The following is a 14,722-nucleotide window of genomic DNA, read 5'->3' on the forward strand; positions in this document are numbered from 1 at the left end:
TAACATGAGCCACTTACTAATGTATAGTGATTATCCATATTGTCTCCTTTCCTGGCTTGATTCATTTTTCCATCACATTATACACTGCTAGTTTCCATAGGTACGACCACCCTATAATCCAGCAGCGGTGGTCGTGCTTGCAAACTATGGGAGAAAGTTCCAGACTCACTGGTGGCCGAGACCACATGAGTGCACAATCTTTCCTATAGTGTGCTAGCATTACCACTACTGATGGATTTGATGGATTGCAGGGTGGTCATAATAAGCATGAAAATGAGCAGTGTTATAATGTGATGTAAAAATGCATCCAGCAAAGGAGGCAATATGGAGAATCACAATACATTAGTAAGTGCCTTGTATTAACTTTCTCTACATGATAAATGCCACTTACTGAAGTTAGACATAGCCTTATACTGGGGTCTCATTATACACAAGGTACATTTACTTGCGCCAATCTTGGAGGCAGTTACTGGGTGGAGAGTGCACATATGATTTTGTAATATTTTTTGTAATATTTTCAGATTCTAGATTGTTCATTTTTTGAACATGATTATGGGGGATGTTATAAATGTATGTGGTCTGTAAGAGTGTATGTCCTCTGACACTTACTATTGTATACAGTATGGCACTATTGTACATTTTCCAAACTGGTTGTACAGAAAACTGACTTGGTTGTCCCGAGCAACCAATCAGATCCCACCTTTCATTTTTCAGATCTCATTTGGGAAATGAAAGGTGGAATCTGATTGTTTGCTATAAGTAACCAAGTCACTTTTCCTTTAAATTTAGTTTGGATAAATCTTTCCCTGTAATAAAAAAAACAAAAAAACATTTAATATATTATTTGAAAGACCATTTACCATTGTTCTAAAAACTTCAATAAAGGTTCGAATAAACACCGAATTGGGGGGGGGTCATTGATAAATAGAGAAAAGGGGCCCAAGTTTGGGAAACAGCCCCGGGCCTATGAGGCACTTAATCCGCCCCTGCACAGAGCATAGCCTAGAAGACTCTCCCATACAAGTCAATGAGGTCCCCTCCTGACCATTGTGTCTATGGCCCGTGGGACTGCCGTAAATAAATGTTTTAATGCTGTGTAAATGCTGTTAAGAATAGTTCAGGCATGATGGCCGCTCCCATAATGTTCAGGAAACAGAATAAATAAATCTGCAATCACAAAATAAAAATAAATTTGAAAAAAGGGAGATATATTACTATCTGATTTGAACTGGCAAAAAACATTTACTGTGACATATTTCCTCTAAGTTTCATACAATCTATCAGAAAGGAGAACATCTGAGATTAGGACCTTCCAAAGGCCCTATAACAGATGCAGTGCCTATCATTATGGCAAGTTCACATGGACTACCTGGACCATGATAGAAAGAAAAGCATTGCAGTGACAACTGAAATCTTTTAATTTGAGGACCTTACTCTTTAGCTGTTTCATGTTATATCTGGATCAGACAAAAAAGTTACTGTACATCAATAAATCCTCACCTTCATCAAAGTGACAAATTTGTCAATGGCTTCCTCTTCTCCTGGAAACTGCTTTTTTAGGGCATCTGGAAATTCGCATTTTCCTGCATAAATTTGGTACACCTTCTGGCCTATGATGACTGAGTCATACTGATCTCCCAGACGTTTCCACTGAAGTTGTCCATCCGTTAATTGGTCCATGATCACCCTAAACATTCCTCCTTCGTGCATCTGTCCGACATAGTGGAGACCTATACAATTTCAGATACTGTTGAAAACTGCATGCATATGCACAATTTATAAGAAAAAAAGAGAAAAATCCAGGTTCCAAAAAGTGACAGCCTTTATTCCAAGTGCTCAGTAAAAACCAGTTCAAACTCCACATCTACACGTTTCGGATCATGTAAGGGTCCATTCACACGTCCGCAAAAGGGGTCCGCAGACCCATTCATTTTCAATTGGGCCGGAATGGGCTGTCCGCATCCGCACTTCCGGATTTGCACTTCCGTTCCGCAAAAAATAGAACATTTCCTATTCTTGTACGCAATTGCGGACTAGAAAAGGCATTTTCTATGAGAGTGGTGGCGATGTGCGGTCTGCAAAATGCGGAACGCACATTGCCGGTGTCCGTGTTTTGTGGATCTGTAAAACACATACGGACGTGTGAATGGACCCTAACTGTGATCCTTACTCATTAGTCATGAGTAAGGATCACAGCAGTTACATGATCCGAAACGCGTAGACGTGAAGTTTGAACTGTCACTTTTTGGAAGCTGGATTTTTCTCTTTTTTTTCTTATACATTGTTACGCCTTTTCCCAGCGTAGTCCGTGCCTCCATCTATAATGGATTCAGGTGAGCGCAGCTAATTGTTTTCTTTTTTGTTCATATGCACAATTTACTATAGTAGTAGTTTCAGAAGCCAAAACCATCAGTGAATTGAAAAAGAGAAATCTTATTATGCTTTATACCGTCTATCATTTTACGGTCCACTCTGGAGTCTACCTAAATACTCACCCACATCAAACTCATAGCCGTGTTCTTGAAACGTGTGACAACTACCTCCTGCTTGATCATGCTGCTCTAAGACAAGGACTCTTTTCCCAGCCTTTGCGAGAGCAACAGCTGCTGACAGTCCTCCTATACCACTTCCAATCACCAGTGCATCCAGGTTGGGTGGGATTTTGTCCTGGGAGAATCCTGCATTGGACAAAGGAAAGAAGCAGATATCAGGAAAAATGAAGATCGGTCAGACTGCATGTCTGATCTTTTGTAACTGCAGAAGATAGGAGGAGTATAGCCAGTGGCGACTCTAGGAACAATATATAGGGGGGGCACAAAGATACCACAGTCAAAAATGGGGGGGCAAAAACAAAATAAGTATATAGAAATAAGATTACAAAATACTAGAGAGTTGCGGTATGCAGGGATACATTTATAATAAAACAATTTACTTACAAAAGAAGCTATTCAGTCGTCTGCTGTGCCGTCCTCTGCTTGCTTCCGCGGATTCTTTCCCCTTCTTTCTGTCTCTCGTCAGTGCACAGGCGCACTGTTATGGTGGATCTGTGGAAGACACACTGTTATGGGGGCATCTGTGGATGACACATTATGCCTCTCATTAGCCCTCATTATGCCTCTCATTAGCCCCCATATCAGCCCTTATGCCTCATTAGCCCCCATTATTCTTCATATTAGCCCCATTATGCCTCATTAGCCCACATTATGCCTCATTAGCCCACATTATGCCTCTAATTAGCCCCCATTATGCCTCTAATTAGCCCCCATATGCCTCCTATTAGCCCCCATATGCCTCCTATTAGCCCCCATATGCCTCCTATTAGCCCCCATATGCCTCCAATTAACCCCATATGCCTCCAATTAGCCCCATAGACCCCATATGCCTCCAATTAGCCCCCATATGGCTCCAATTAGCCCCCATATGCCTCCTATTAGCCCCCATATGCCTCCTATTAGCCCCTATATGCCTCCTATTAGCCCCTATATGCCTCCTATTAGCCCCTATATGCCTCCAATTAGCCCCCATATGCCTCCAATTAGCCCCCATATGCCTCATATTAGCCCCCATATGCCTCATATTAGCCCCCATATGCCTCCAATTAGCCCCATAGACCCCATATGCCTCCAATTAGCCCCCATATGCCTCCAATTAGCCACCAATTAGCCCCCATATGCCTCCTATTAGCCCCCAATTAGCCCCTATATGCCTCCAATTAGCCCCTATATGCCTCCAATTAGCCCCCATATGCCTCCAATTAGCCCCATAGACCCCATATGCCTCCAATTAGCCCCCATATGCCTCCTATTAGCCCCCATATGCCTCCTTTTAGCCCCCAATTAGCCCCTATATGCCTCCAATTAGCCCCTATATGCCTCCAATTAGCCCCCATATGCCTCCAATTAGCCCCATAGACCCCATATGCCTCCAATTAGCCCCCATATGCCTCCTATTAGCCCCCATATGCCTCCTATTAGCCCCATATGCCTCCTATTAGCCCCCAAATATGCCTCCTATTAGCCCCCAAATATGCCTCCAATTAGCCCCCATATGCCTCCAATTAGCCCCATAGACCCCATATGCCTCCAATTAGCCCCCATATGCCTCCTATTAGCCCCCATATGCCTCCTATTAGCCCCCATATGCCTCCTATTAGCCCCCATATGCCTCCTTTTAGCCCCCAATTAGCCCCTATATGCCTCCAATTAGCCCCTATATGCCTCCAATTAGCCCCCATATGCCTCCAATTAGCCCCATAGACCCCATATGCCTCCAATTAGCCCCCATATGCCTCCTATTAGCCCCCATATGCCTCCTATTAGCCCCATATGCCTCCTATTAGCCCCCAAATATGCCTCCTATTAGCCCCCAAATATGCCTCCAATTAGCCCCCAAATATGCCTCCAATTAGCCCCCAAATATGCCTCCAAATGCCCCCATATGCCTCCAATTAGCCCCCAAATATGCTTCCAATTAGCCCCCAAATATGCCTCCAATTAGCCCCATATGCGTCTAAATGCCCCCATATGCCTCCTATTAGCCCCATATGCCTCCTATTAGCCCCCATAATGCCCCCAGCAGCCACATTTTTTATAAAATAAAATAAAAAAACACTTACCTCTCCTGCTCCTGGACGGACGCCGCCTGCCATTTTCTCCCTCCTCAGTCGACTGTGCTCTAAACTGGCGCGCACAGCGTGAGGTCACAGAGCGACCTCACGCTGTGCGCAGCCCTGCACAGCCGATAGCCGAGCTGAGGACCAGGAAGTGGTGAGTACAGAGCGTTCACCACTTCCTGGTTCTTCGGTACTAATGAGCGCTTCCATAATGGAAGCGCTCATTAGTATTCACTCAGGGGAATCAGCGGGGGGGCACCCGGGGGGGCAAGGAACAACATAGGGGGGGCAATTGACCCCCCTCGCCCCCCTCTAGCGACGCCACTAAGTATAGCAGCAACCTATTGCCCGTTCCGTGGCCCTACAAAAATTATGAGTCTGGTCCCGTTTTGCAGACAAGAATAGGCATTTCTAAAAAGGGCTGTCCGTTTCCGCAAATTGCGGAAGGCACATGGGCGGCATCCGTGTTTTGAACAAGCCTTAAGGTAGAAATGTTCTGCTCTTTAAAGGGCCCATCATGATACTAGCAGATCTAGTTATGTCTGAACACATATCTCATACACCTCACATCTCATGTGCCAGCTTCTTCATCCGTATATTTGGATGTTCAATGTCATATGATTCTACTTTCTCATGCAGGGCTGTAAATATAACAGGCACAGTAATTGCAGTCGTCCGACGACCTGAAGCAGGAGGCTACTCAAAAGGTCCGTCTATATCTGAGGAAGAAACCAGTAAAATTACGCATCTACAGCGAGCCACGAGAGAGGGAGACGAGAGCAAGGAGTGGTTGCGGTGGCGAGGATGGTAGTATATCAGGTTTTAGTCTGTAACCTGGCGCTCCCCAGGTTGCGCAATGACGTGAGGAGCGCAATGCTTCTTCCCCTCGGGGCATACCCTGGATTATGGGGTTTCCTGTCGTGGTGGCTGGGGTGTCATTGATGATAAGTGGATGGGTAAAGGCAGATATTATTCTGGCGTATGATGCAAGTAATAACCAAGCCTGCTTAGTTGCAACAGATTACAGTCTCTGTACTGAGGATGATGGGGATGCAGTGACCCATGTGATCACTGCTAAGAGTTAATTTTGTGCCAGGAGTTACATTTTGTGATTTTTTTGTTGTTAAATTACTCTATTCCATGCACTACAGGCGAAAAATTAGAATATTTAAGTTCATTTATTTCAATAATGCAACTTAAAAGGTGAAACTAACATATGAGAGACTCATTACATGCAAAGCGAGATATTTCAAGCCTTTATTTGTTATAATTTGGATGATTATCGCTTACAGCTTATGAAACCCCAAAGTCACAATTTTGAGGTCCCCTTTGCTCAGGGGGTATGGGTTAATCAGCTGACTAGAGTGTGACACTTTGAGTCTAGAATATTGAACCTTTTCACAGAATTCAAATTTTAAGCTGCATTAATGCAATTCCTTTTAATTTGCATTACTGAAATAAATGGATTTTTGCACGATTTTCTAATTTTTCGAGTTTCACCTGTATGTATATCCCAAATGGTTATGTATAGGCAGCTAATAGTTAACACTGGCAGTCTTAGCCGTTACCAGGGTGATGGGCTGGACCCACCACCTGGTTAGTGAGGCAGTGCGCGCCTGTGTGAGCTCCTGCGATGTGTGCCTGAAGAGAAGCCGTACCCAGGATGCCACTCCTGAGATTAAGAACTGCCAGAGAACAGCTTAACTGAAAGACTTTCCCTGAGAGAAAAAGAATGCACATGCATAGAAGGTAGAGAACCACATTTCTAGGCTGAGCTGAATTCAGGCACAGTCTGCAATAATACTTTACTGCTTGTGGAAACGGTACATTGCTTCAGCTCCCACTACACTTTGAGATGGACTGGTCATCTGGATCTAACATCTGCACCCAGCAGCCTGGCCATTGCAGAAAGAGAGGATGGAGTTGCACGCCTGTGGTTATTTGGGAAGATCACAAAGTGTATGTACGAGACACTAAGGGAGGATCCCTACCATCATTGCTACTGCCTATACAGAACTGCTGGGAGAAGCCTATCCTCTAATAATATACCTTGGAACTGTGCCTATTGTTGCTGTATGGACTACTGCTCCCATTATCTACTCAGCAAAGAGAGACTTTATTTATTGTAATAAAACAGGCCTGTCCATTGAATCCACTATCCATCTGCTGGCCCCTAGCTCTCATTCTGCTCTTCTGCCTTGCACCCCAAAACCTACTTATACCAAGGTCACCTACCTAACACTAGGCAGGTGCCCCAAAGCCCTCCAACCACTGCATGGCCCCAGAAAGCTCCAGAGTGGGAAGACCACCATCCTTGCCACCACTTCTATTCCCTTCCCATCCTCATCACAGCACTCCCCTGCTGTACCTAGTTCTGTAGCTAGTTGATGATGATCTCATGCTTAACAGCCACAGGTGCCCTCCTGAACGCAACTGTATTACGGTCCTCATGACGGTCATACAGTTAAATACTGTGGTTGGGGCGGCAGTATTTTGTGCTGCACTGTGGCATTTGGTTCTGCTGGGGTAGTATTCTGTGCTGCACTGTGGTATTGCAGGCCCCACCTATTTCTCTTGTTCCGGCCTACTTGTTTTGTCCTGTCTTCTGTCAATTTGGACATTTTTTTTCCAATCCGCCCCTGCATTGTGATAATCAGTTGCACCCCTTGGTCAGTTCGGAAGGATTGTACAAATTATAGGAATGTGACTCATCCCTCCATCTCTCATCGTCTTGGGAATTGCATACTGTATGCCGACTATGTACCCAGTGTTTGTGTGACGTACAATGAAGTTGTTGCAACTAACCTGGTTCCATCATTTACACAGTAACATAGTAACATAGTACATAAGGCCGGAAAAAGACATTTGTCCATCCAGTTCGGCCTGTCATCCTGCAAGTTGACCCAGACGAAGGCAAAAAAAAACCTGTGAGGTAGAAGCCAATTTTCCCCACTTTAGGGGAATAAAAAATTATTTCCCGACTCCAATCAGGCAATCAGAATAACTCCCTGGATCAACGACCCCTCTCTAGTAGCTATAGCCTGTATTATTATTACGCTCCAGAAATACATCCAGGCCCCTCTTGAATTCCTTTATTGTACTCACCATCACCACCTCCTCAGGCAGAGAGTTCCATAGTCTCACTGCTCTTACCGTAAAGAATCCTCTTCTATGTTTGTGTACAAACATTCTTCCTCCAGACGCAGAGGATGTCCCCTCTTCACAGTCACAGTCCTGGGAATAAATAGCTGATGGGAGAGATCTCTGTACTGTCCCCTGATATATTTATACATATTAATTAGATCTCCCCTCAGTCGTCTTTTTTCTAAAGTGAATAACCCTAATTTTTATAATCTTTCAGGGTACTGTAGTTGCCCCATTCCAGTTATTACTTTAGTTGCCCTCCTCTGAACCCTCTCCAGCTCTGCTATGTCTGCCTTGTTCAGAGGAGCCCAGAACTGTACACATTACTCCATGTGTGGTCTGACTAGCGATTTGTAAAGTGGTAGGACTATGTTCTTATCATGGGCATCTATGCTCCTTTTGATGCAACCCATTATCTTATTGGCCTTGGCAGCAGCTGCCTGGCACTGGTTTTTGCAGCTTATTTTGCTGTTTATTAAAATTCCTAGATCCATTTCCATGTCATTGTCACCCAGTATTTTACCATTTAGTATGTACGGGTGACTTGCATTATTCCTTCCCATGTGCACAACATTTGTCATTGTTAAACCTCATCAGCCACTTATTTGCCCAAGACTCCAATCTATTCAGATCCCTCTGTAGTAGTATTCTGTTCTCTTCAGTGTTTATATTTTACTATGCAAGCCTTCTACAAGATCATTAATAAATATATTGAAGAGAATAGGGCCCAATACTGACCCCTGAGGTACCCCACTAGTGACAGTGACCCAATCTGAGTGTGTACCGTTAATAACCACCCTCTGTTTTCTATCATTGAGCCAGTTACCCACATACAGACGTTTTCTCCCAGTCCGAGCATTCTCATTTTATATACTAACCTTTTATGTGGTACAGTGTCAAATGCTTTGGAGAAGTCCAGATACACGACATCCATTGATTCGCCGCTGTCAAGTCTAGAACTTACCTCTTCATAGAAACTGATTAAATTAGTTTGGCATGACCGATCCCTCATGAAGCCATGCTGATATGGCGTTATTTGCTTATTTCCGTTGAGATGCTCTAAGATAGCATCTCTCAGAAAACCGTCAAACACTTTACCCACAACAGATGTTAAACTTACCGGCCTATATTTTCCAGGCTCTGTTTTTGGACCCTTTTTGATTATTGGCACCACATTTGCTATTTCTGCTTGTATCACTACTACACTGCAAAGTGTTGGAGTCAAGACAACCGAAACACTGCCTTGCACTGTAAAACCATCAACATCATGGGCACCTCAACCAGCAACAGGTGGGAGAACCCCAGAACTTGAGTGTGGGCTGAAGGAAAGAACTGATGTTCTCCTTCCCATCAATGCATGCCAGCCCAGGAAGCCTCAGAACAATGACTACATGACTCATCCAGCCACTCACACACTCCTTTGCGAATCAGTATGTTGCACACTGCCTGTGGGTCAGTGGAAAAATCAGAGAGACATGCACTACTTGGGTCTGTGTTGTGGACCAAACACTCTCATTGAAGTCTGTAGATCTGTGAGAAACCCCTGGCATCTGTGTTTGGTCCATTTTTCACTGACCACTGGTAGGAGATACTCTAGAAATTCATTTTCAGCTAAGCAGTGTCCTTGGAATGATGAATCTTAAAAGGGTATTTTCATCAACTGATGTCAAGGATTCGAAAAATATAGCTGCTTTCTTCCAAAAACAGCCCCATACCTGTCCACAGGTTGTGTGGTATTAAAGCTTAACCCCATTCCATTCAAGGCGGCTGATGTGCAGTGCAAGACACAACCCATGAGCAAGTGTATTTCCAGTCCTGTAGAACCTCTTTAAAGATATTTATCACAAACCCCCAAACCACAATATTTTCTCTAGTGTTGCTGCTTCAGTGCACATACAATGGGTATTACATTACAACTTATGTCATAACATATCATGTATCTTGTATAATGTCATTTGTAACACAATTACAGTATAGAGAACACAAAAGCACTTACAGGAACACAGATGCGTTAGCCTTACGTTTGCATTGCATGTCCCAGATACTCACCTTGTTTAAGAACCTTGTCCCTGGTTCTCTTGTCAGTGACTAGCGGTCTTGGGGGCTGAATACATTCTTCCCTAAAAATACTGCCCCGTCCACAATAGACCCTCAGGTAGAAATAGAGCAAAGAAACTAACAAGAACAGAGCAAGCAAGAGCCATAGTAGAATCATTGTGGGCAGCATTTAATACAGCGAGATATATGAGCAATAGATAGATGATAGATAGATCGATACTGTAGATAGCTAGATAGATGATATATAGATAGAGAGATGATAGATAGACAGACAAATAGTAGATAGATAAATACTGTAGATAGGTAGATATATGATATATAGATAGGCAGATGATAGATAGATAGATAGATAGATAGATAGATAGATAGACTGCACAATACACAGACTCCTTGAAGGCACTATACAATCATGCAATATTCACACCTAGTATACACTCATGGGTATTTAGTAAACATGATCCCTCACATAATGTTCAGACCACATATAAAGACTGGCCACATTCATACACACTGTACGGATCTGGTATACCCGCACACACACTGCACGGATCTGGTATACCCGCACACACACTGCACGGATCTGGTATACCCGCACACACACTGCACGGATCTGGTATACCTGCACACACACTGCACGGATCTGGTATACCTGCACACACACTGCACGGATCTGGTATACCTGCACACACTGCCCGGCAGGGAATCATGCACAGCACGGCAAACACAGAAGTCGTCCACACACATTGAAATGAAGCTACAAGTAAAAGTGTCAGAAAACACAGTACAAAGGTTCCTTGTTATCACAGTAAACCCAAGAGAAGGATTGCTAGGCCAATCGCTGACCCAGGAACTCCTAATCCAGAGAACGTCACTATTGCTACTAGCATAAACCCCAGCATTACATGCATTCCTAGCAAAAAAAGGTATCAGCAGCAGTGTCTAAGGCCTCATGCACACGGCCGTTGCTTTGGTCCGCATCCAAGCCACAGTTTTGGCGGCTTAGATGCGGACCCATTCACTTCAATGGGGCTGCAAAATATGCTGACAGCACTCCATGTGCTGTCTGCACCAGTTGCTCTGTTCCGTGGGCCGCAAAAAAAATGTTTTGCGGACAAGAATAGGCAGTTATATTAATGGCTGTCCGTGCCGTTCCACAAATTGTGGAATGCACACGGACGCCATCCATGTTTTGCGGATCCGCGGTTTACGGACCTCAAAACGCACAATGGTCATGTGCATGAGGCCTAAATAACAATGCCAGTGATAACTGAAACTTCCACAATTGTGTTCAATATGTTTTTATTGGTTTTAGGGTGCTAACAATTTCTCTATGGGCTATGGGCCTCCCATTATTCTCCACCCCTTGCAGTTGTTCCTGTAGTGGGAGACCAATTTAGGTTTGTCTGTAAAAATGTTTTCTAATGCTGATTGCTAAGGGCAGTAATCTCCAAATATATGAAATGGGATTGTACACAACACTAGCAGATGGTCTGTAGATTTAAGGTAATATTTAGCAATTTATCACTCCAGAATTCCAGCTTCAAAAAGTCACAAAACAGGGATTTGTTCATTTTTAGGATTTTGTGCAAACATTTTGCAACATTTTATAATTTTTAAACCACTCACTCCAGTTTTGAAAAGTGGGCGGAGAGTGTGCATGGTTCACTGTGTTATTGAGGTTCACTCCAGACTTATCAACTGTGACTTTTTTAAAAGTCGCAAAGAGAGCAATCTCACTTCAAGGGGCAAAAAACGGCAGTAATAACTCTAAATGAAAGTTCCCTGTGACTTGCGCCATTTCATAAATTTAGCGCAAATTACGCCAACACATATTTATTAAGAGGCACATGATTTGTCGCACCCTCTGCTGTCCATGTGCTAACACTTTTCAGATTCTCGTGCTGTCCCGATCTCAGCCTGAATCCTGCTACTCCACCCATTTTGGGGTAAAAGAGAAAAGGGTGTTGGAGAAAGATAAAAAGTTGCAAATGTTGACACAGTTACAACAAAATGTGTATGTTTTGTATGCTAGAACCCTGGCTTAGACCCATAATGAACATCCCCCCACTCTCTTCAAAAATTCTCCTCATGATAAATTCTTCCCATAGACTACAAAATAAATCAGTGGTAAAGTGGGTATAATGATATCTAAAAGTGGCAATATGAGGTTAAAAAAGAGTCTACTTTATTTTTCTAAAAACAGCTCCACTTTTGTCAATAGGTTGTGTCCAGTATTGCAGCATCCACTGAATGGTGATAATACACAGTGTTCATGTCAAGTGAAGCCATTACCACAACTTAATTTCAGGCCTGCCATTAGGGTAGTTCATGTAGTACCGATCTTAAGAGCCCAGGCACATAAACCAGAAAAGGGTGGCCCACACAGTTCTATCAGCTACCACTTGCTGTCTACCAGTTGCTGTATGGAAGAAATAGGCCCAATTCAATAGGTTTGGCGCAAGCTAGTCTTTTCAGATGGAACTATCAAATAAATGGATAAAGATGCTACTGTTCCTTTTCCATCCTCCATAAAGGTCCATAGGTTGCAAGAGGTAGAATAACATAATCTATGTCCTATACAAAAATCACATTATCCCTCAAAAACCATCCCTATGGTGTCCATGAAATGTACACAATAGAGCATGGTGGGAATAAAAGAGCACAGGTGGGCGCTGATTCTTTGACTGCATATGGTCCAAATATTTATCATGGTGGTCTTTATACCAATAAAAATAATATTTCTATGCATATCATGTTATATATAATATATACTTGGGGGGCTCCATTTCTGCTTATCCAACTGTCCTTTTTCTAAAGAATTTTTCTCGGCCATCCTCATCTTCTAGCCTGTGTACTGTATTTTGAAAAAGCATCAGTACTTCATTTTAGGTTGTACCAACTAATTAAGGGTTGGTCTTCAGGATCACATTGTGGCCTAGAATATCTAGCTGGTGGACCTCTTTCATTGGATCTACGTTCCCCTCACCATTTTAGGGCTTCATAAATACATCAAATTTCCAGGAACGTCATGTAAAATTGCCACAAAAACTTACAGACAATATAAAGTTTATTGTTTTTACCAAATGTTTCTGAATTCTCACGGAATGATCACTAGTCACTATAACAAATGCTTTTAATAGATAGACAATAAAATATCTTAGAGAAGTCAGTCTTCTGTCCCACAAGAAAGACAAAATATATCTATATAAAAATAATATTCAGATTATAAAGTTCTACAAAGCACTTCAAACAATTCTAATGCTAATACTGACACTTTGTGGAAGAACTTGCACATACAATACGGGGGGAGGGGGGGAGGAAGACCACCTTTAAGGAATGTTAATTCTTGTGACTGAATGTGATGTTCCCCATAAATTATGGCTTTGACGGGACTACTGCAGAGTCAGTTCATGGTTGAAATAGCCCTTGGCAGGGTAATAGTGTTATTTTGGCATCCACGTTATTCATCTAGCTATCTATTGATGTTTCATAGCTTAAAGATGGTTACCCAGGATTACAAAATCCCCAAAAGCTCCATGCAACCAAATGCGGCTGAGCCGCAATACCGGAAATTACTTATGGACAAGAAAAAAATGGCACTGTTTTTGAAAAACACAGACCCTTTTTGCAATCCTGGACAACCTCTTGAAGAATGAGACCCCATTATTTTTATATACTGTACATGAATGTGATCGTGAGGTGGCCTTGTTTCACCATCTTTTTCCACCATAGCCATTCATTCAATGATGTATTTAGTTAAAATTGGCTCAGTGAGTGGACACAGTCAAGTCTTCTTCTGGAACCTATTACATAACCATACGTTAGACATATAGGCCCCCACTCACTAGGGAGAGGTTTTGGCTTTCGGTTGACTGGTAATGATGGATTCCGCTAGTTAAATGGGAAGAATAGCACAGTGGAGGACATTTATTAAAGAGGACCTTTCACCGATTATGACACTGTGAACTAAGAATACAGACATGTAGAGCGGCGCCCAGGGAGCTCACTGCACTTACTATTATCCCTGGGCGCCGCTCCGTTCTCCCGCTATGCCCCCTGGTATCTCCGCTCACTAAGTTATAGTAGGCGGAGATTTCAGTCACTAAGTTATGGTAGGCGGAGTCTGCCCTTGTTCTGCTCTGGCGCTGGCCAATCGCAGCGCAGAGCTCACAGCCTGGGAGGTTATTTTCTCCCAGGCTGTGAGCTCTGCAATGCGATTGGCCAGCGCTACAGAAGAACAAGGGCAGACTCCGCCTACCATAACTTTGTGACCGGAGATACCGGAGGGCATAGCGGGAGAACGGAGCGGCGCCTAGGGATAATAGTAAGTGCAGTGAGATCCCCGGGCGCCGCTCTCCATGTCTGTATTCTTAGTTCACAGTGTCATAATCGGGGAAAGGTCCTCTTTAAGCATGTTGTGCCAGAATTATAGCGTAAAATGTACCAAAAAGAATGGTGTTTTGATTTGCGCCAAATATATTACCTGTTTTCTTTAGAATTTTCACTATAAAGAATGCATCACGGCAGAAATAAGTTAAAAATGTCTAAGTGGGTGGGGATATCAAATTGGCAGAAATGGCTCAAATTGTTACGGACGATTAAGCCAGCTTATGTGGTGGTGTTTTGTGTAAAAATTCACGCCTATGCCAGAAAAATGTAACTTTTTGTCAAAAAGTTGCATTTATGAAGTGAAAAAAACTGCTTGTCATGGAAACAAGTGATAGGTAAGTATTGAAACAGGAGGCGTTTATTTTTATCTAATATAAATGACCTAAACAACAGGGTTTTGTCAGTAAATTGACATTCAACAAAAACAAAACAATAAAAAAAGTTCTGAGTCTGAGACAAAAGTCGCAATTTACCACTGTAAATGTCGCAAATATGCTTCAAAAGTTGCAAGTGCTGTCT

The 14,722-nt window shown here is 43.0% G+C and overlaps 1 protein-coding gene across 1 annotated transcript in view; it reads right to left on the bottom strand.

The window, feature by feature from the left end:
* Nucleotides 1–12,653, bottom strand: part of LOC122942047 (all-trans-retinol 13,14-reductase-like) — a 49,054-nt gene extending 36,401 nt beyond the window's left edge. Inside the window, 4 exon segments of the mRNA XM_044299540.1 lie at nucleotides 1,501–1,730; nucleotides 2,496–2,678; nucleotides 9,806–9,931; nucleotides 12,587–12,653. Of these exon segments, the coding sequence (XP_044155475.1) occupies nucleotides 1,501–1,730; nucleotides 2,496–2,678; nucleotides 9,806–9,931; nucleotides 12,587–12,653 (606 nt within the window).
* Between the last annotated feature and the right edge of the window lie 2,069 nt (nucleotides 12,654–14,722).

This window comes from Bufo gargarizans, chromosome 6 (assembly GCF_014858855.1).
Source record: "Bufo gargarizans isolate SCDJY-AF-19 chromosome 6, ASM1485885v1, whole genome shotgun sequence".
Classification (NCBI taxonomy): Eukaryota; Metazoa; Chordata; class Amphibia; order Anura; family Bufonidae; genus Bufo; species Bufo gargarizans.